The 19782-nt window shown below is 41.2% G+C and overlaps 2 protein-coding genes across 3 annotated transcripts in view; both read left to right on the plus strand.

The window, feature by feature from the left end:
- Window positions 1-13498, plus strand: part of F8 (coagulation factor VIII) — a 122386-nt gene extending 108888 nt beyond the window's left edge. Inside the window, exons 25-26 of the mRNA XM_089903927.1 lie at window positions 751-927; window positions 10970-13498. Coding sequence (XP_089760053.1) covers window positions 751-927; window positions 10970-11125 — 333 coding nt within the window. The 3' untranslated portion in view covers window positions 11126-13498. The remainder of the gene's footprint in view (window positions 1-750; window positions 928-10969) is intronic.
- Window positions 13499-14975: 1477 nt separating this feature from the next.
- On the plus strand, window positions 14976-19158 carry SMIM9 (small integral membrane protein 9). Of its 2 annotated transcripts, none has more exons than XM_030761003.2 (3): window positions 14976-15320; window positions 16218-16347; window positions 19131-19158. In XM_030761003.2, exons 1-3 carry the CDS (start codon window positions 15179-15181, stop codon window positions 19156-19158), a joined length of 300 nt encoding a protein of 99 aa, XP_030616863.2. In that variant the 5' UTR covers window positions 14976-15178. The 2 variants fall into 2 exon arrangements, with proteins under 2 accessions (XP_030616863.2, XP_089759963.1); XM_089903837.1 differs by having other exon boundaries at window positions 15164-15380.
- The last annotated feature ends 624 nt before the right edge of the window (window positions 19159-19782 follow it).

Raw genomic sequence — 19782 nt, forward strand, 5'->3', positions numbered from 1 at the left:
ATAACTGATGCAGAAGAAGGAGTAGTGGTTGGGAAAGGATAGGGTAAGCTCGTGACTGTTTCTTCAGTTACTTCTGTCACCTGCTTGTTCCCACAAAGAGTGTCAAGGAAAGTTGACTATACACAGAAAACCCCACAGATATTTATTTAGTGGGTGTGCCGTGTGAGTTCACACAGCATTCATTGGGGGATAATGATCCCTAATTGAACCTCCTAGAAACAGAATATCTATATGTAGTACTGGGCTAATATTTGTCAAAGAATTGGAGTGGCTGAAATCCAGTTTTACAGAAAAATATCAACAAAGCAAAGGGTCATAGTTATGTACAGTTCATTGGGCACAGTTCTTTTCTGGAACCACTCAGTTTGTGATTTTCAATCACTGACTAGCTTGCGGAAATGGATGGAGTTAATGGTCTCTGTTCCCCCAGGGGCTTATTTTAAACAAAATAGGTTGTATAACACATTGCCAAACTTTTAATACTCTAGTCAGTCTGTATATTACTCATATATTCATTCAGCAAACCTTTACTGGGCCCCTATTAAGTGGCTAACCCTGGGGATACAGAGATGAATCATGAAAAATTTCAGCCCTCAATTTGCTTCGAGTCTAATAAGGAAGACTGACAAACAGATAATTAATATGCAGAGTGATAAGTGCTGTGATATGATTAAGAAGGGATTTGGGGATTTCTGGGAGCAAATAGTGACCAAAAAGATACTACTCTAATGCACCTGGTGCATTCCCCAGGCAAATAATCAAAAAGAGTGGCTGCAAGTGGACTTCCAGAAGACAATGAGAGTCACAGGAATAACCACCCAGGGGGTGAAATCTCTGCTCACCAGCATGTATGTGAAGGAGTTCCTCATATCCAGTAGTCAAGATGGCCATAACTGGACTCTGTTTCTTCAGAATGGCAAAGTAAAGGTACGCTAATCTCACAGGAAAGGCACAAAGCCTGTCTTAGAACTTGACATTTAGAAACAGAACAAGGTTGATATATGACCAGACTTTCAGGATAAACTTTACTGAGTATCTATAGTAATAGGACACTATGAAAGGCATTCTGGGAGGACACAGTGACTCCAAGCAAGAATGTATCATCCCAGGAAAGAGCAGAGTAGAGCCAAAAGCTGCTTATCCTCATAGATGTTGGTGTCATTCGGGATGGTGGCCCTTACCGACCTCTCTAGCATAGTCTCTCTTTTTTTTTTTTTTTCTGGTATGCGGGCCTCTCACTGTTGTGGCCTCTCCCTTTGCAGAGCACAGGCTCTGGACATGCAGGCTCAGCGGCCATGGCTCATGGGACCAGCTGCTCCGCGGCATATGGGATCTTCCCAGACCGGGGCACGAACCTGTGTCCCCTACGTCGGCAGGCGGACTCTGAACCACTGCGCCACCAGGGAAGCCCTAGCATAGTCTCTTGCTACTTGCTCCTTGGCTTTCTAAGCTGCACCCATACTAAGGAACCCTCAAGTCCCTAAAAACAGCATGTTTTTTCTCACACCAGGCTTTTATATGTACTGTTTCTTCTACCTAGAACATTTTTTCTAGGTACTTCTTATTGACCCTTTCACCTGGTGCATTCTTCAAGTCTCAGATAAACATCATCTCCTCCAAGAAGAATTCCTTGTTCCCTCAAGGCTGGATTAAACATTTTTGCTTCTGGCAGTTTAGTGAACCAGAGTACTGATAATGTATGTTCTAGAGGACATTCCCATTTTAAAAAGGGCATATCTCTGATACATGCTATAACATGCATGGCTAAATTAATTAGAGCAGACACAAAAGGACAAATATTATATAATTCCACTTATATATTAGTCAGGGTTCTCCAGAGAAACAGAACCAATTGACTCACATGATTATGGAGGCTGACAAGCCTCAAGATCTGCAGGGTGAGTCAGCAAGCTGGAGACCCAGGAGAGCCAATGGTGTAAGTTTCAGTCTGAGTGTGAAGGTCTGGAAACAAGGAGAGCCAGTGGTGTAGTTCCTGTCTGAACCCAGGAAGTGCCAATATTTGAGTTTGAGCCCAAAGGCTGGAAAAAACCCAATGTCCCAATTCAAATGGGCCATGCAAAAAGAATTCTCTCTTACTCAGACAAGGGTCAGCCTTTTTGTTCTATTCAGACCTTCAACTGATTGCATAACGCACACCCGCTTGGGGTGGGGGGACAGCAATCTGCTCTACTCACTCTACTGTTTAAATGTTAATCTCATCCAAAAACATCCTCACCAACACACCCAGAATAATGTCTGACCAAATATCTGGACACCGTATGGCCTAGACAAGTTGACATGTAAAATTAACAATTACAGTGAGACTGAAAGTCGAATAGAGGTTACCAGAGGCTGGGAGCTGGGGAGGATGGAGAGTTATTGTTTGATGGAGACAGAGTTTCAGTTTTGTTTTTGTTTTTATTTTTTGGTTTTTTGTTTTGTTTTGGCCGCGCTGCGCGGCTTGTGGGATGTGGGATCTTCGTTCCCTGACCAGTGATTGAACCCGTGTCCTCAGCAGTGAGAGCACAGAGACCGAACCACTGGAGCACCAGGGAATTCCCCAGAGTTTCAGTTTTGCAAGATGAAGTGTTTTGGAGATGGTTGGTGGTGATAGTTGCACAAAATTGTGAATGTACATGTTATGTACTTGTTGTCAAACGTACTTGTACACTTAAAAACAGTTAAAATATATGTTATGTATATATTACCAAAATTTTTAAAAGGCTATAGCACTGATAGTACATACTTCTTTTTTTTTTTTTTCGGTACGCGGGCCTCTCACTGTTGTGGCCTCTCCTGTTGCGGAGCACAGGCTCCAGACGCGCAGGCTCAGCAGCCATGGCTCACGGGCCTAGCCGCTCCGCGGCATGTGGGATCTTCCCGGACCGGGGCACGAACCCGTGTCCCCTGCATCGGCAGGCGGACTCTCAACCACTGCGCCACCAGGGAAGCCCTACAGTACATACTTCTTAATGCACTGCTACACTCAATGAAGAAAGGGGACTCTCCAGCCTCCTCACCACCAACAGCAAAAAACAAAACAAACAAAAAAAATGAGCTTTTATTTTAAAATAATGAGCTTAAATCAGAGCAAAGAGAGGTGAAAAATGAGAAAATGTAAAATGGAGGAACTTTCCTAAAGGGAAATGCTTATATTAGTGTTGCTCTCAGGAGACCAAGCTTCGAGCAAAATGCAAGAATGGAATGTGAGACTTCTGCATTAAGTAATGAAACCCAGAAAGTAGCAGAACTAGTTGCAGATAAGTAGCACCTCCTGGCTTCTGGAAGAATGATTTCTCTAGAGAAAAAGCATTCCCAGTTTAGGTCTCCAGGATTCCTACGTATTAAAATGATAAGATCATAAACATAGATCAGCAAACATACAAGATAACAAGCCAACTTGACTACAAATGGGCAGAAACAATCAATACAAATTTAGAATCTGAAGAATACCAGATATTGACATTATCAGATAGATATCATAAAGTAATTATGCACAAAATATTTAAAGCAATGAGCTATGGAAACATAAAAATAAATGACAAATTATTAGGCAGTTTTGGAAAAAACAGTACTTTTAGAAATTAAAAAACATCATTGTTGAAGTTTAAAAATCAAAGAAAGACTTAATAGTGAATTGGGCACAGCCAAAGAGAATTTAGTCACTGGAACATATATCTGAAGAAATTACCCAGAATGGAGCACAGAAGGTGAAACATATGAAAAAGAAATTGAGACATATGCTATACAGAGAAAGCCATATATATATAAGTGGAATCCAGAATGAATGAAAGAAATAGTGGAGAAGTGGCAAACAAACAAGGATGACCACTTTCACCACTTCTGTTCAACACTGTACTGGAAGTTATAGCCAGAGAAATTACAAAAAAAAATAAAAATAAACAAAAGGCATTCAGATTGGAAAGGAAGAAGTAAAACTGTCTCTCTTCACCAATGATATGATTTTATCATAGAAAATCCTAAAGAACCCACAAAAAGCTACTAGAACTAATAGATGAGTTCAGTAAAGTTGTAGGATACATGATCAACACACAAAAATCTGTTGTGTTTCCATACAGTAGTAGTGAAAAATCTGAAAAGAAAATTAAGAAAAACATTTCATTTACAATATCATCCAAAAGAATAAAATATTTAGGAATAAACTTAACCAAGGAGGTACAAGACTTATACACTCAAAACTGCAAAACATTGCTTGAAAAATTAAAGAAGACCTAAATGAATGGAGAGACATCCTGGGTTAATGGATTGGAACACATTATTAAGATGGCACTACTAACCAAAGCTTTCTACAGATTCAGTGCAATCCCTATCAAAATCCCAATGGCCATTTTTGCAGAAATGGCCAAGCTGATCTTAAAATTCATCTGTAATTGCAAGGGACCCAAAATAGCAAAAACAATATCTTGAAGAAGCAGTTACAGGATTCACACTTCCCAATTTCAAAACTTACTACAAAGCTACAGTAATCAAAACACTGTGGTAGTGACATAAAGATAGAATTCAAGTCCAGAAATAACGCTATATATCTATAGTAAATTGATTTTCGATAAGGGTGCCAAGACCATTCAATGGGAAAAGAATAGTCTCTTCAACAAATAATGCTGGGAAAACTGGATAGCCACATGCAAAAGAATGAAGTCACCACACACCATATACAAAAATTAATTCAAAATAGATCAAATGCCTAAATATAAGAACTAAAACTTTAAAACTCTTGGAAGAAAATATAGAGGTAAATCTTCATGACCTTGGATTTTACAAATGGTTTTTTAGATGTGAACCATAATCACAAACAACAGAAGAAAAATAGATATGAAAAGAATTCTTAAACTCAACAAAAAGACAACCAAATTTAAAAATAGGCAGAGGACTTCAATAGGCATTTCTCCAAAGAAGATATACAAATAGCCAACAAGCACATCAACACCAACATCATTAGTCATTAGAAAAATGCAAATCAAAACCACAATAAGATATTACTTCACACTTACTAGGATGGCTATAATTTTTTTTTAATACAGAAAGTAAGAAGTGTTAGCAAGGATATAGAAAAATTGGAACCCATACCGCTGATGGCAATGCGAAATAGGCAGCCACTGTAGAAACCATAGAATTACCATATGATCTCAGCAATTCTGCTACTGGGTATGTACCCAAAAGAACTGAAAACAGGCAATTAACAAAAACTTGCAGGCAAATGCTCATAGCAGTACTATTCACAATAGCCAATGGGTGAAAATGACACAAATGTCCATCAACTGGTGGATAAACAAATTCTGGTCTATCCATACAGCTGAATATTATTCAGCCATTAAAAAACATAGACATGCTGATGCATGCTACAATATGGATGAACCTTGAAAATATGCTAAGTGAAAGAAGTCAGACACAAAAGACTACATATTGTATGATTCCATTTATATGAAATATCCAGAATAGGAAAATATAGAGAGACAGAAAACAGATTAGTGATTACCAGAGATTGGAGAGAAGGGTAAACGGGGAGTGGCTTCCTGATGGGTACTGGATTTCCTTTTGGAGTGATAGAAATATTCTGGAACTAGATAATGGTGAATGTACTAAATGCCACTGAATTTTACAATTTAAAATGGTTAAGATGATAAGTTTTATGTTATGTACATTTTACCACAATAAAAAGGAACCAGAAGACACATATATTACCATAATAAGAGTGACAAGCTGACAGGCGATTTCTAAGCAATAATGAAAATCAGAAGATAATTAATGATATCCATGTGATGCTAAAAGGAAAAATCTGAAACCTGCCCCCAAAAGAAAGAAAATCTGGTGAAATATTTTTCATGCATTCAAGCAAAAACTAAAAAAATTTTTCAGGGACTTCCCTGGCAGTCCAGTGGTTAAGACTCTGAGCTTCCACTGCAGGGGGCCTGGGTTCAATCCCTGGTGGGGGAACTAAGATCCCGCCAGCTGTGCAGCCACAGCCAAAAAAAAAAAATTTCCAACTTGCATGACTGATTTTACCACCCAGTAAAATCCTGCCAACATAAAAAAATGAGGATATTTATTAACCTTATGACAGTAAATTTGGAAAATTAGGTGAAATGGATAATTTCTAGTAAATATAACTTACTCAAGAAGGAATCAAAAACCCTGAAACTCCTACAACCATTTTTTTTTAATTGGCCACGCCCCACAACTTCCTGGATCTTAGTTCCCCGACCAGGGATGGAACCTGGGCCCCCTGCAGTGGAAGTGCGGAAACTCCTACAACCTTTGAAAAATTGAATTGGTGTTCAAAAATCTTCCTACAAAGAAACCTCCAGATTCAGATGGCTATACTAAATACTCTACCAAATTATCAAGGGAGAAATAATACCATTATTACAAAGATTCTTCCAGAAAAATGGAAAAAGCTTGTATTTACATTATCCAACTCTTTAAATGATGACAACAAATCACAACAAAGACAATTTTATTAGAAAAGAAAATAATAGGCCAACTTTACTCATGAACATAGATCCGAAACAAAATATTAGCAATATGTATGTTAGATTTATCCTAGGAATGCAAGGTTGGCTTAACATTAGAAAATTAATGCAATCCATCACATTAATGAACTTCAGGATTATACAGCCAATAAATGCTGAGAAAAAGATTCATAAAATTCAATATCTATTCTTAATGGGAAAATTTGGCAAACTAAGACTAGTAGGGAAACTACGCAATCTGATAAAGGATATTCACAAAAATTTTACAGCAAATATTTTAGGTGAAACACAGAAAGGTTTCCCTTTGAGATTAAAAATAAGATACCATTTATCTATTGCTGCATCACAAACTACCCTGAAACTTGGCCACAATTTTGTGGATCAGGAATTTAGGTTGATCTGTCTGGCTGGTTTGTCTGTGATCCATGGGGTTTCAGTGGGTATGGACGGATGGATCTACTTCCTAGATGGCTTCTTTGCTCACCTACCTGGTATCTTGGTTCTCCTTGACCTTTTCATCCACTGGTGTCTCTTCAGGGCCTCTCAGCATGCTGGTCTTAGGATAGTCACTCTTCTTACATAAAAGCTAGATTCCAAGAAACCAAGGTGGAAGCTGTCAGTCCTCTTGAACTTGGCACAGCATCACCTCTGCTGCCATACTCTATCAGCCTACAGAATCAATTGCCCACCCCAACTTAAAACAAATCAAAAGACACATGCGCCCCAATGTTCACTGCAGCACTATTTACAATAGCCAGGACATGGAAGCAACCTGAGTGTCCAAGGACAGAGGAATGGATAAAGATGATGTGGTACATGTATACAATGGAACATTACTCAGCCATAAAAAAGAATGAAACAATGCCATTTGCAGCAACATGGATGGACCTAGAGATTATCATACTAAGTGAAGTAAACCAGACACAGAAAGACAAATATCATATGATATCACTTATATGTGGAATCTAAAAGAAATGATACAAAAGAACTCATTTACAAAACAGAAATAGACTCACAGACATAGAAAACAAACTGATGATTACCAAAGGGGAAGGGTCGGGGGAAGAGAGATAAATTAGGAGTTTCGGATTAACAGATATACACTACTATACATAAAATAGATAAGCAACAAGGATTTACTGTATAGCACAGGGAACTATATTCAATATCTTGTAATAACCTATAATGGAAAATAATCTGGAAAAAAAGTATATATAACTGAATCACTTTACTGTATATCTGAAACTAACACAATATTGTAAATCAACTATACTTCAATTTAAAAAAAAAAAAGGGAATTCCCTGGAGGTCCAGTGGTTAGGACTCTGTGCTTTCACTGCAATGGCCTGGGTTCAATCCCTGGCCGGTAAACTAAGATCCCGCAAGCTGCCTGGCACAGCCAAAAATAAAAAAGTCTAAATACACCTACCTCTCCATGGGAGGAGTATCAAAAAAATTCATAGCCATCTTTAATCTGCCCCATCCACTTTCATTAAAAACTGTATTGGAGGTCCTAAGCAATGCAGTAAGGTAAGAAAAAGAAATAAAATGTGTTAGGATTGGGAAAAAAAACCCTCTCATATGTGGAAGATACGATGGCATACATAGAAAATCCAAAAGAATCTATCTAAATTATTAGAATTACTAAGATAAGTTTGCAAGCTTGCTGAAAACAAAATCAATAGAAAATTTTATTGTATTTCTACATGCCAGAAACAAATAGAAAAATAATTTAAAATAGCATTTTAAAATTCCAAATACTGAGTTGTACATTCTCATCAAATAATGGCAGCTGCCTAAATCTCTCCATACAGCCTTCAAAAACCATCTCTCTATCTAACTATCTCTCTGTAGATATATTTTAAAATTGCAAATAAAACCACCCATAACTCACAGAATAACTAGAAGACAAAGAATACCATAAGTTTCAGTGGTGGAAATTAAGTGTTCTGGAAAAGCAAAAATGAGTCACAAAATCACAAGACATATCTTCCTATCCCATCTGTTACAGAAATTGCACTTCTCTTTATCAACAGTAGAGGGTGCTTGTGGACTAAGAAACCTAACAAGCCACCCAAACCTCTTATCTCTGACTACATATTGTAAAATCACCTCATTGCTGTGATGAATGAACAGAAAATAGCAGATGAGGTAAAAGGTATTATTCTTTTATTTTATTTATTTATTTATTTACTTACTTATTTTTGGCTGCATTGGGTCTTTGTTGCTGCACCCGGGCTTTCTCTAGTTGTGGCGAGCAGGGGCTACTCTTCATTGAAGTGCGCGGGCTTCTCATTGCGGTGGCTTCTCTTGTTGTGGAGCACGGGCTCTAGGCACACGGGCTCAGTAGTTGTGGCTCACGGGCTCAGTAGTTGTGGCTCGTGGGCTCTACAGCACAGGCTCAGTAGTTGTGGCGCATGGGCTTATTTGCTCCACGGCATGTGGAATCTTCCCGGACCAGGGATCGAACCCATGTCCCCTGTATTGGCAGGTGGAGTCTTAACCACTGCGCCACCAGGGAAGTCACAAAGGTATTATTCTTGATTTTTCACTTCCTCCTTTTTTGAAACCTCCATTGACTTTGGGCTTCATAGTAGGACTCATGTTGACCAATGCAGTGTAAGTAGACATGATATAAACCACTTTCCAACAGAAGCTTTCAATGTGACCCTGTGTTTGGCTCAGTCTCTGGTGCCTCTGCTCTCTGCCATGAGATAAAAATGTCCAAGCTGAGAAGGCATGGTGTACGTGAGCCTTGGCCTGGAGCAGAGCCTAAGCCAACCCAGAACAGTCTTGGTTTCCAAATACCATTTCCTAGTAAAAGGAACCTGGGCTCCTTAGAGATTCCAAGACCAGAGCCAGGAAGCTGCTAGGTGTTACTGGAACATCTTGGAGTCCATTATCATCATCAAAATATAAAGGGAGAGGAGACGTTCTTCTCCACAGAAGAATTCCAGCTAATAAATGTAGAAGACATGACAAAATTAAGAAACCACTCATCAATACAGTATATAATACTTGTAAGGAACTTCAGTAGATATTAAAACCATTGGATGAAAGCTTAATGTGGAACAGAATATTTACACAGTCTCAAAGTCTAACCCCACAGATTGTTAGGTAAGGGAAGTTATTACCTTTATAAAAGAGAGATCTGGTGGACATCACCTTAACTAAGGGTCAAACTCTGGAGGAATCGGCATCACGTGTCCTCTGATGTGATATGGTGGGAAAGGCACATCACCTAGTTAATATTCTCACTAACGATGTTGAACTGAAATCTAATAATAAGAAAACAGTCACACAAATTTAGAATGTGGGACATTCTACAACGCAATGGTCCTAGACTTTTTAAAATGTCAACACCATGAAGGACAAAAAAAGACCAGAGACTAGGAGTCTGTTGTAGATTAAAGGAGATTTAAGTGTTCCTTGTATTATTCTTTCAGTTTCTTGTTTTTTTTTTTTTTTGCGATACGCGGGCCTCTCACTGCTGTGGCCTCTCCCGTTGCGGAGCACAGGCTCCGGATGCGCAGGCTCAACGGCCATGGCTGACAGGCCTAGCCGCTCCGCGGCATGTGGGATCTTCCCAGACCGGGGCACGAACCCGTGTCCCCTGCATCGGCAGGCGGACTCTCAACCACTGCGCCACCAGGGAAGCCCTTCTTTCAGTTTCTTGAGGGAAAAGATCAAGGAATAAGTCTAACAGAAGATGTACAAGCCTCCAGAGTATGCCACAAATATTTATCCAAGAATCTCTTTTGTTTCCCGAAAGTTTTATCAAACACACAAACTTTAACAAATGTTTATAGTATATTTGCTACGTATATACTATATATATTGTACGTGTGGAAGGTCAGGGACCAAGGTCTCTGCTGTCATGGAACCAACATTTGGTGGTGAAAACAAATGAAATGGTCAATAAGCAGGTAAACAGATAAATGAGAAGATTCTGAATGGTGTAAAGGAAATGAACAAGAGGAGATTCAGAGTCAACAAGAGTCCTGTTTCAGAGATAACATTTAAACTGAGACCCAAAGGCTTGGCAGGTTGAAGTATTTGGGAGTAAAATATCATGATGTTTACAACTTCCTTGAATTAGTTGGGAAAGTGGGTGAGAAGATTCCAGAGGGAAGCCATAGCTGGAAGCACGGCCTCCACAGGAGGTTAGCAAGGATGCTCTTAATTCTAGATGTCACAACCACTTTCCCAGGTACAGAGGCAGGGGACCGAGTCATCCAGTCACCTCCCAGGGTTCAATCCTGGACTACCGGAAGCGTGGATCCCTCAATTGGAAGTGAAAAAAAGCGTGCGTGCTGGGCGATGGGCATTGGAGTGGGTGCCCATGAGGGGGCGGAGCTTAGGGAGAGTTACAGACCAAGCAGGAGGCCAATGGACTTGGGGAGCCTCTCGGGGGTGTGTTGTGTAAACATTGTAACTCTTTTCCTGTCAACCAACAAATGCTATCTCTCCTCTTTCAGATTTTTCAGGGAAATCAAGACTCCTTCACACCCGTGGTGAACGCTCTAGACCCCCCGCTGTTTACCCGCTTCCTTCGAATTCACCCGCAGAGCTGGGCGCACCACATCGCCCTGAGGCTGGAGCTTCTGGGCTGCGAGGCGCAGCAGCAGTACTGAGGCCCGGTCCTTCCTTCCTGGCCCCGGGCCCTTTCCTGATTCGGGTCCAGCATCCCTCTGAGCCCGCCCTCTGGGTCACTTCCTGCCCCACGCTGCCCACGGTGCCATCGTTTTTCTATGTATTTCAATTCCTCAGTCCCGGCAGATATGCCCTGAAGCCTCCCAAATCAATCGTCATGTGTCCTGCGTTCTCTGGGGCTGTTGCATCCAATTTACCTCTTGCGCATTTGCTGCGGCCGCTCCCAGATTGGTCCTTCCTTCCAAGGTACTCAGGCAAAAAGCAATGAGGAAACTCAGCTGGAAAGCATTCTCCTCTGGACACGGCCACCACTTCCTCCTCTGTGGTGACCAAGAAAGGTCATGATCATACTAGGCTTCTAAAGGACATATTTTTAATATTTCCACAGAAAAATGAGGAAAATCCATGGCTCTCTGGGATAGGAGATACAACATTGTAATTCTAATCATGCACTCATTTTACTCCCTCCTCAGCTAATTTCCTGCTGAAACGACACAACAAAATGTACCAGGAAATTCTGTACCCTAACTGCCCAAGAGGAACCCCCACCTCGCCCCATCCCTGACAGATAAGGTTGGGAATGGCTTACTGTCCTGTAAAAGTCCATTAAGGTTAGAGGTTAATTTACAGAAATCAATAAGGTGATATGGTTTGACTCCCTGTAAAAGGTTAACCACTTTTATGTCTAACTTAATCATCTTGTTTTGGCATTCTTTTCCCATTGACCACATACATCTTTATTTTTCAAATGCTCTTGGAACCAGCTCTTTTGTCTTCCCGCTGGTTCCCTCAATAATCAGTTAAACAAAACATTGATGTGTGAAAACAAATGCCTTTGAGAGTTGTGCTTTTATACTGGAAATAAAAATGTGAACAATGAAATTTTATAATTTATGAGGTGAAGCTAACATTTAAAAAATTAGAAATGGAGCCTTGATCCAGTAGCAGAGAGAGAGATTCTTAACCTTGACATCCATTAGCACTAGAAGGCATAAAGGCAGTAGTCTGGCCTCTGGCCCATCCCACAAACCCCCCTTTTATAAGTTTTCTAGAGGTTGTGACCAACCAGAATCCGGGAGAGGCTGCAGCAGAACGTAGTGAACCTAATGTGAGAAATGCTGTACTTGCATCACCCAGATCTCCTGGGATCACTTTTACGAGTTCAGTGTTTGCAATCATACTCCAGCTGATTTGGCTAATGGGGGGGCCTGTACTCAGAAACCTACAAGACCCTGATGAAGATGACACAGATGGACAAATATACTGTGTTTATGGATTGGAAAAATTAATATTGTTAAAATGACAATGCTACCCAAGGCAATCTACAGATTTAATGCAATCTTTATCAAAATATCAATGGCATTTTTCCAGAACGAGAACAAACAATTCTAAAATTTATATGGAAATACAAAAGACCCTGAACAGCCAAAACATCTTCAGAAACAAGAACAAAACTAGAGGAATCATGCTCCCTGACTTCAGACTGTATTACAAAGCTACAGTCATCAAAACAGTATGGTTATGGCTCAAAAATAGACAAAAACAGACACATAAACCAATGGAACAGGATACAGAGCCCAGAAATAAACCCACACACCTATGGTCAATTAACCTATGACAAGGGGACAAGAATATACAATGAAGAAAAGACAGTCTCTTCAATAAGTGGTGCTGGGAAAACTGGACAGTTACATGTAAAAGAATGAAATTAGAACATTTCCTCATACTGTTTACAAAAATAAACTCAAAGTGGTATAATTATTTTGGAAAACAATCTGGCATTATCTACAAAAGTTGAGCATAAAGATAGCCTGTGGCAATTCTGTTGGGTAATGACCTAGACCCAGAACTGCCATGTGAACCAAGAGACAGGGCAAAACTACCCATAACACTTCCAAACTGGAAACAACCCTTATTGCATATATTTCCTAGTGGCTCACTTTAATTGCAGTAGATTAATCCATTATATAATATATATCACAATTTATTTATCCATTGCTTTTCTGACTGATTCATTTATGCCAGTTCTTCTATGGAGCTGATCATCCTTTTTAAAAAATTGATTTGTAAGAGTTCTTTGTATGTTAAGGACATTAACCTATTATCTGTCATATATGTTGTGGAATTTTCACCTAGTTTGTCATTAATCTTTTATCTTTCCTTACAATGTTTTGCTGTATGAAAGCTTTACATTTTTATGCAATAAATTTATCATTATTTTCACCTATGGCTTTGGGGTTTTATGACATATTCAAAGTAGCTTTTTTCACCCCAAGATTACAAAAAACTCCACTCATGTTTTATCCCGATATGTATATGGTTTTATTTTTGTTTAGTCCTTGATCCATCTAGAGTTTATTTTTGTGTGTATGGCTGTCACTTCAGTCAGTGCATCCGAATGAATAGCCAGTCGTCACATTAAACCATCTCTTTTTCCCCACTGAAATGAAATGCCACCTTTATCATCTATTAAAATCCCATACATACACTATTTGAAGGTGCAGTAGATACCATGTGGCAAACAAAATATCTTAGAAAGCTTCAAGCCCAAGAGGATATGGCTACCATGAGGATGGGTTTCAGTATCAACACAAATGTTTATGCATAGACAGAAGAAAACATCTGTATGCTTAGCTGTCAAATAGATGGAGACTGGGGGCAGGTCAAATGCAGTAGATGACATCATAAGGAGGAGTAGAATTCTATTTGGAACTTCAGAAACCTTAAAGGAAGACTCTGGCCAGCTTCTTCTTAAGACGGAGGCCTGATTCACTGGCTTCTTTGCCACCTTACCTGACACGGGCCTCAGCAGTGGATGAGAATGTCAGTTCTAAATGTCTTAAGTAATAGAAAGCTCAAATAGGGGTTTATTTTTCTCATACCTAGTAGTTGAGAGGTGGGCAGATAGAGGTGTTGGTTTAGTGGCTTAAAATTGTCAGAGCCAGAATAGATGTCATTTTCTTGGCCTTTTCCTTGTGTCCATTGCCTGATGGTCACAGGATGGCTCCTCCAACCCCAGGTAACACTTAAAGAATGTTCAAGGCAACACAAAGGGGAAATGGTAGCGCCATTACTTTTATCAAGACAGCAGAAAGCCTTCCCGGAAGCCACCCATCAGATCTCCATTATGCTTCAGTGTCCAAAACTATGTCCCACAGCCATTGCTAGCAGCAAGGCTGGCTGGGAGAAAGCGGGTTCCGCTTTTCTAGCCTCTCTGGTTGCACGTAATAAGTGAAGAGGGGGTGGTGATGACAGGCAATGAACAATATCTGCCCAAATTCACCACCCATTCATTCATTCAAAAAATATTTATTGAGCACCTGAACAGCCTATGTGAACAAAACAGAGAGGAGCACGTGTGGCTTGTTCCAGAGGAAATGAGGCTGAGGTGGAGTGATCAAGAGTAGATAATAGGCCATGAGGTCAGGGAAGTCAGTAGGATACTACCTGACTTACAACAAAGTGAGATCTCTTTGGCTGTTCAGTGGCAGCAAGCAGGAAGCTACGAACTCCTGTGACTGCAGAACTTCTGGGCCACCGCCACCCCCATGATGGACTGTGCCCCCTTATCCACTGAAATTCATACCTGGTTAACCATTTATACTGCTTATTTGCTGATTCAGTAATAAACCCAACTCAAAACAAAATGAAAAGGATGTGGGACTGAAAAAGTGGAGTCAAAGATGACACCACAGGGTTTGGCCTGAACAACTTAAGAGTTTTCACTAATTGAGCTGGAAAAGCCCAAAGGGGCATGTGGTTTAGGAGGGGAGGTCAGGTACCTGATCCGATGGAGCACAGTCAATTTCTGTCTTGTGTTGTTTTGTTTCTTGAAGGCGGGTTGGTTTTTGCCTTGGAAACTGACTGTGTTCAGGATTCAACAGTGTCAGTAAGTGAATTTTTCTTGTGTTCATAATAGCTTTAGGTTTGCAATAAAATCTAAACCACCATTTTCTGACTTTTCAGACAGAGCTGCCTCAGGACGAGCCAAGGGAAAAGCCATCTCCCCTCGGTGCAGGCCCTCGGGAGGGGCCATGGAACCCCCAAAGCTGCTGAGCATTGGATTTCTGCTGTGCTCTCTGACTTGCCTCTTGTTGGAAACTGTCGCTTTGTCTCTGTCACCTTTATCTGCCTTCGGAATACAAGACCAGGATGGATTGGAACCACGCTCAAGGGGTGTGTTTGCTGTTACGATGAATGTTCCTATCTTCATAGGACATAAGATTCCTGTCTCAGGTCAGGAAAGAGTGATTCTGTATTTTTAAAAAAATGTTCACAGGAAAGCAAAGTATTTCTGGTTTGGTTCAACAAGCATGAACCCACTAAGCCAAAGCCATAGGTGTCAACCTTCCATAAAATATGACAAATGCTCCCTGAGGACAAAGGGATAATTAAAGTTGTTTGGGGGGAGGGGTCAAGAAGGACTTCAGAAAGGAAGCGAAATTTAAGCTAAAGCTGATGAGCCACTGACCGATGGCTTAGCTGCTCCCAAAGCCCAGCGTGGTGCTGAGTTCCTTCCCATCTCTGGAAAGGGTATCGTTGTGAGTGGTGAACCCTCCTGACTTCACACCACAGACACTTTTGTTAGCCCTACCTCTTCCCCTGATCAGCAGACCCTGAACCTCCTTCTGCCAGCCGCCCCGGCCTCCTCCTGTTGGTGCCACTGGGCAGGCGGCCATCTCCTTTCTCCTCACGGGACGCTCAGGGCCCTCAGCCCCCCGAACACCCTCTAGGCAACAGCATGGTGTCTATTGAGTCGTGCTCCTCGCTCACAGTGTACCCCATTGATTCACAGACACCTCCAAACAACCTTTAAGCGATCTGGGGCGGAGATTATTGCTCCTATTTCACATACAAGGAGGAAAAGATGATGTCCATCTGAGGATACCTTTGTTTTCCCAAAAGTGTATTCCTTTAATCTCTTAGCACAGCAAAGTTGTTAGGAATATGGGCCCTGGGCAACTATAAGAACCTGAGATCTGGGACAACTATTTGAACTTGAACCAGGTTTCAAATCCCAGCTTCATCACTTACTCGGGCTCTCTTCAGTGACTGTCTATGTTCTTCCTGCAGAAACTTCCAGGTCCTGGCTGAGCAACTTCAGTGATTACCTGTGGGATCTCATCAGGAGCTCCATCCCTACAGCTGCCATTTTTGCTTTTCTGATCATTTCAGCAATCATGGGGACCCTCTGTTGCCTCACGTAAGCTGCTGGGGGGAGGAGAGGGGGAACCGAGGGAGAGGCAGGAACAGCCAAGTTCCACACCAGCCTGCGCATCTGTAACTGAGGAAAAGTTGTGAGGAAGGTGATTGTGGGAACACCACTCTGAAAGTCCATGTGTCCCCCTTTGAAAAAGTCTCCTGCACGTTCTCTTTTTTTCTCTAACCCACTCCCTACGTTTCCAACCACTGACGTGTGACGTTTAAAGACCAGTGTTTGCAATTGATCTTTTTTTTTTCTTATACTAACTTCATTAACTCCTAATTATCCTTCCCTTTAGTTTAGGAACTATACATGGAAAACATATGATTAACTTTTCAACTGCCTGAAAATTTGCCGAAATATTTATTATTAAATCATATGAAGCCAAAGAGATTCCTGAAATAGCTAACAAAATACTTAAGCTTAGCTAGCAAAGCCTGAATTTCATTAATTCAATCAGTATTTACTAAGACATGACCACTTGCCTGTCTCTGTCCTGATTACTAGAGACAGAGAAATAAGACAACTGAATTATTACAACCTGGTGGCTCAGGGCTGTTCAAACTGCGGAATCTAATAAAGTGGCTGAGGTCAAAGATCAGGTGAAGGGTGTGGCATCCCCACCTAAGGCTCCTGATAACCTCAAAACGACCACAGATCAAGAACCATGTCTAGGAAACAAACTTGGATATGGTTCCTGGCACCTAGAACTCACAGGAGCCAAACAGAACTAAATGAGCTATTCATTGTTTGAGCCGTACAGCAGTACTCGGACCTCGGATCGGCCATGAGAAGGACACTTGCTTCAGGCACAGCCACAGAGAATAGTGGACCGGGGGAGCGTCCTGGAGGATGGGCCACAGGCCAGGGAGCTCCCCCTTCTAGGAGGAAGAGCTGGGTCTGATCAATGTCTGACCAGCAGGATTCCAGAATGACTACAGAGCAGGGACTGCTGTAGGCCTCCCGGTCTTCCTCTTTTCAAAGGGAAGGGTTTACAGCTGTTGCCCTCTTCCTGCGCCATCACTGTATGGGGCAGGGGTGGGGGTGGAAGCTAGAGACCAGGGGCACATGGTCTACTTCGGTTCAAAGCTCTCTTAACCAAGAAGAGCCACACCCAGACTTGAGAGAACCAGATACTCTGGAAGCAGACTGTGTGGCGGGAGTGTGGTGTGCAGGGTATTATCAGGGATCAACGCCTGCGGGGGGCAGGGGCAGGAAGGGAGAAGCTGAACCGCCTTGCAAGCCCTGCAAGGCCTCCGGTGACCCCCTTCAGAGTTGTCCTTCCCCCGCCGCAGGAAGTACAGGCTCTGTGTTCACCAACCCTGTTCCTTCTTCCCAAGCACAGAGGAAGACTGCATTTCACAACTAAAGAAGCCAGGACTCAAGTCAACATACATTTGATTCTCTATCTTTTAAATCACTGTTGCTCAAACTCTGGCCAACAGCCCGGCTGCATCAGAAACATCTGAGGCTTTGCTGAAACACGCACACACAGAGGGACTTCTGTGAAGACAGGCAGGCAACATGCCGAGAGAAATATTTCCTTTTTTGAAGTAAATGGCTCAGCCTGGGGAGAAAAACCAGTAAACCCTTGCTTGCTGGGAACAAACAAGGACAGTAAGAACAAAACAAAAGAAGACATGGATGACAAAATATAAAAGGATCCAAAAAGCTGGATAAACAAAGACCTTAGTGAAAGTAAGATTAGAGAAAAAAATGATAGATGCAGGAGACATAATTAATTTTTTGGTAGAAAACAACCAAAATAATTCAACAGAAGAAAACACTTCAAGGCATAATTTTTTTTAATATTGCAAAATTAAAGGAAGGTTTGAGTCTCTAGTCATACGGGGTGCATCAAGTCCCAGGAAAAATTGGCACTTGGGACTGGGCACATACTAGACGCCGAATAATACTTGATTTTTTATGAATACATTTCACAGTCAGGATTGCAAACAGTTTCTCTGTGCCTCTTTATTCACCCTCTATAACCATTAGCGGTGGCTGTAAAGAAGGCTTAGGCTTGCTGCTTGCTACCTGAGGAAATCAGCATGGAAGCCTGGCTAACCTCTCGGGGCCCTGGCAAGTACGCAAAAACACACGTATTCAATCTAACGAATTTTTAGTACGGTTTATACTAGTGAAAAAATAGAACCAACTTAAATGATTCTTGGCTGGTTAAAGAAAGCAGTGGACATTCATACAATGAGTACTATACAGTCACCAAAACGTTTCTGTAGAAGGGTAATTACATGGAATCAGATTCATGAAATATCGTTGAGTGGAAAAAAGCAGATTATAACAGAGGATATACAATTTCACCCAATTTGTTGTGAAAAACTATACGTACAGGGAAAAAATCTTTTAAGGACCTAACGAAAGATTTAGACATTGGTCATCTCCTTGTGATAGTGAATAGGTGACTTTAATTATCACTACTGTTGTTGTTATGTAGTTTCATGTTTATTTTTGTGTGTCTGCACTTTCCAATCCTTCCACAACAAAACGTATTGTTTAATTAGTAAGTTTTTTAAGAGAAACTTTAAAAACAAAAGAAGAAAAACTATCTGATCACACTCCGATACCGCACACTTACTCTTACTTTCTCAAGTCATGAATGCAGTTTTTGCAATATGAAATTACTTGGTTCATGATAAGAAAAGAAGCTGTCCAAAATCTTATCTTGGAAAAGGTGATGTAACTACAAAGTAGCTCTGTGCAGACCAAGACAGTGTACTGGAATTTAAACTCAGTTCAGCAGTCATTTTCTCTTCCTTTCCCAGTGTCCTCATAGGTGAACCAGTCCAATGAAGTACTAGAAGATTCCAAGAGAGTGCAGAGTGTGCTATTTGTGTGCATTGAGGAAGTATCTATCAGGTAAAATTAAATTGTCGGGCTTCCCTGGTAGCGCAGTGGTTGAGAGTCCACCTGCCGATGCAGGGGACACAGGTTCGTGCCTCGGTCCGGGAAGATCCCACATGCCACGGAGTGGCTGGGCCCGTGAGCCATGGCCGCTGAGCCTGCGCATCCGGAGCCTGTGCTCCACAATGGGAGAGGCCACAACAGTGAGAGGCCCGCGTACCACAAAACAAACAAACAAAAAAGTTATGACACGATAGGGCTTTGTGGCCAATTAAGTTGGAGAGGTGCTGAAACAAATTTAAACATATTTCCTTCACTGTATGACATATCGTGGCTATCTTTCCATATCAGAAAGTGTTGCATAGTATTCCTTGCAGTGGATTCGACAGAAGTCGTTTAACCACCCCCCATATAATAATAATTTAGGGTGTTTGTACTTGTTCACTATTGCAACTGTAATGCAGGTGATAGTTTTACACATTATTCATTTGCTTTCCCCTTTGCTGTTCTGAGTTGGAAATAATTCACTCCGTGGGCACTATTGAACACCTCCTGTTCTGGGAAGGTGACAAA

Source organism: Delphinapterus leucas, chromosome X, assembly GCF_059928025.1.
Source record: "Delphinapterus leucas isolate spDelLeu-1000000601 "Yukka" chromosome X, BTC_Dleu_Yukka2, whole genome shotgun sequence".
In the NCBI taxonomy this organism is placed as follows: domain Eukaryota; kingdom Metazoa; phylum Chordata; class Mammalia; order Artiodactyla; family Monodontidae; genus Delphinapterus; species Delphinapterus leucas.

What these genes read in the sequence shown, in the direction of transcription:
- SMIM9 (XM_089903837.1), top strand. Translation starts at nt 15,179, where the DNA reads ATGGAACCCCCAAAGCTGCTGAGCATTGGATTTCTGCTGTGCTCTCTG. An exon ending in ACATAAGATTCCTGTCTCAG is followed by an intron (nt 15,381 to 16,217) that starts GTCAGGAAAGAG and finishes TTCTTCCTGCAG; the next exon opens with AAACTTCCAGGTCCTGGCTG. An exon ending in GGGACCCTCTGTTGCCTCAC is followed by an intron (nt 16,348 to 19,130) that starts GTAAGCTGCTGG and finishes TTCCTTTCCCAG; the next exon opens with TGTCCTCATAGGTGAACCAG.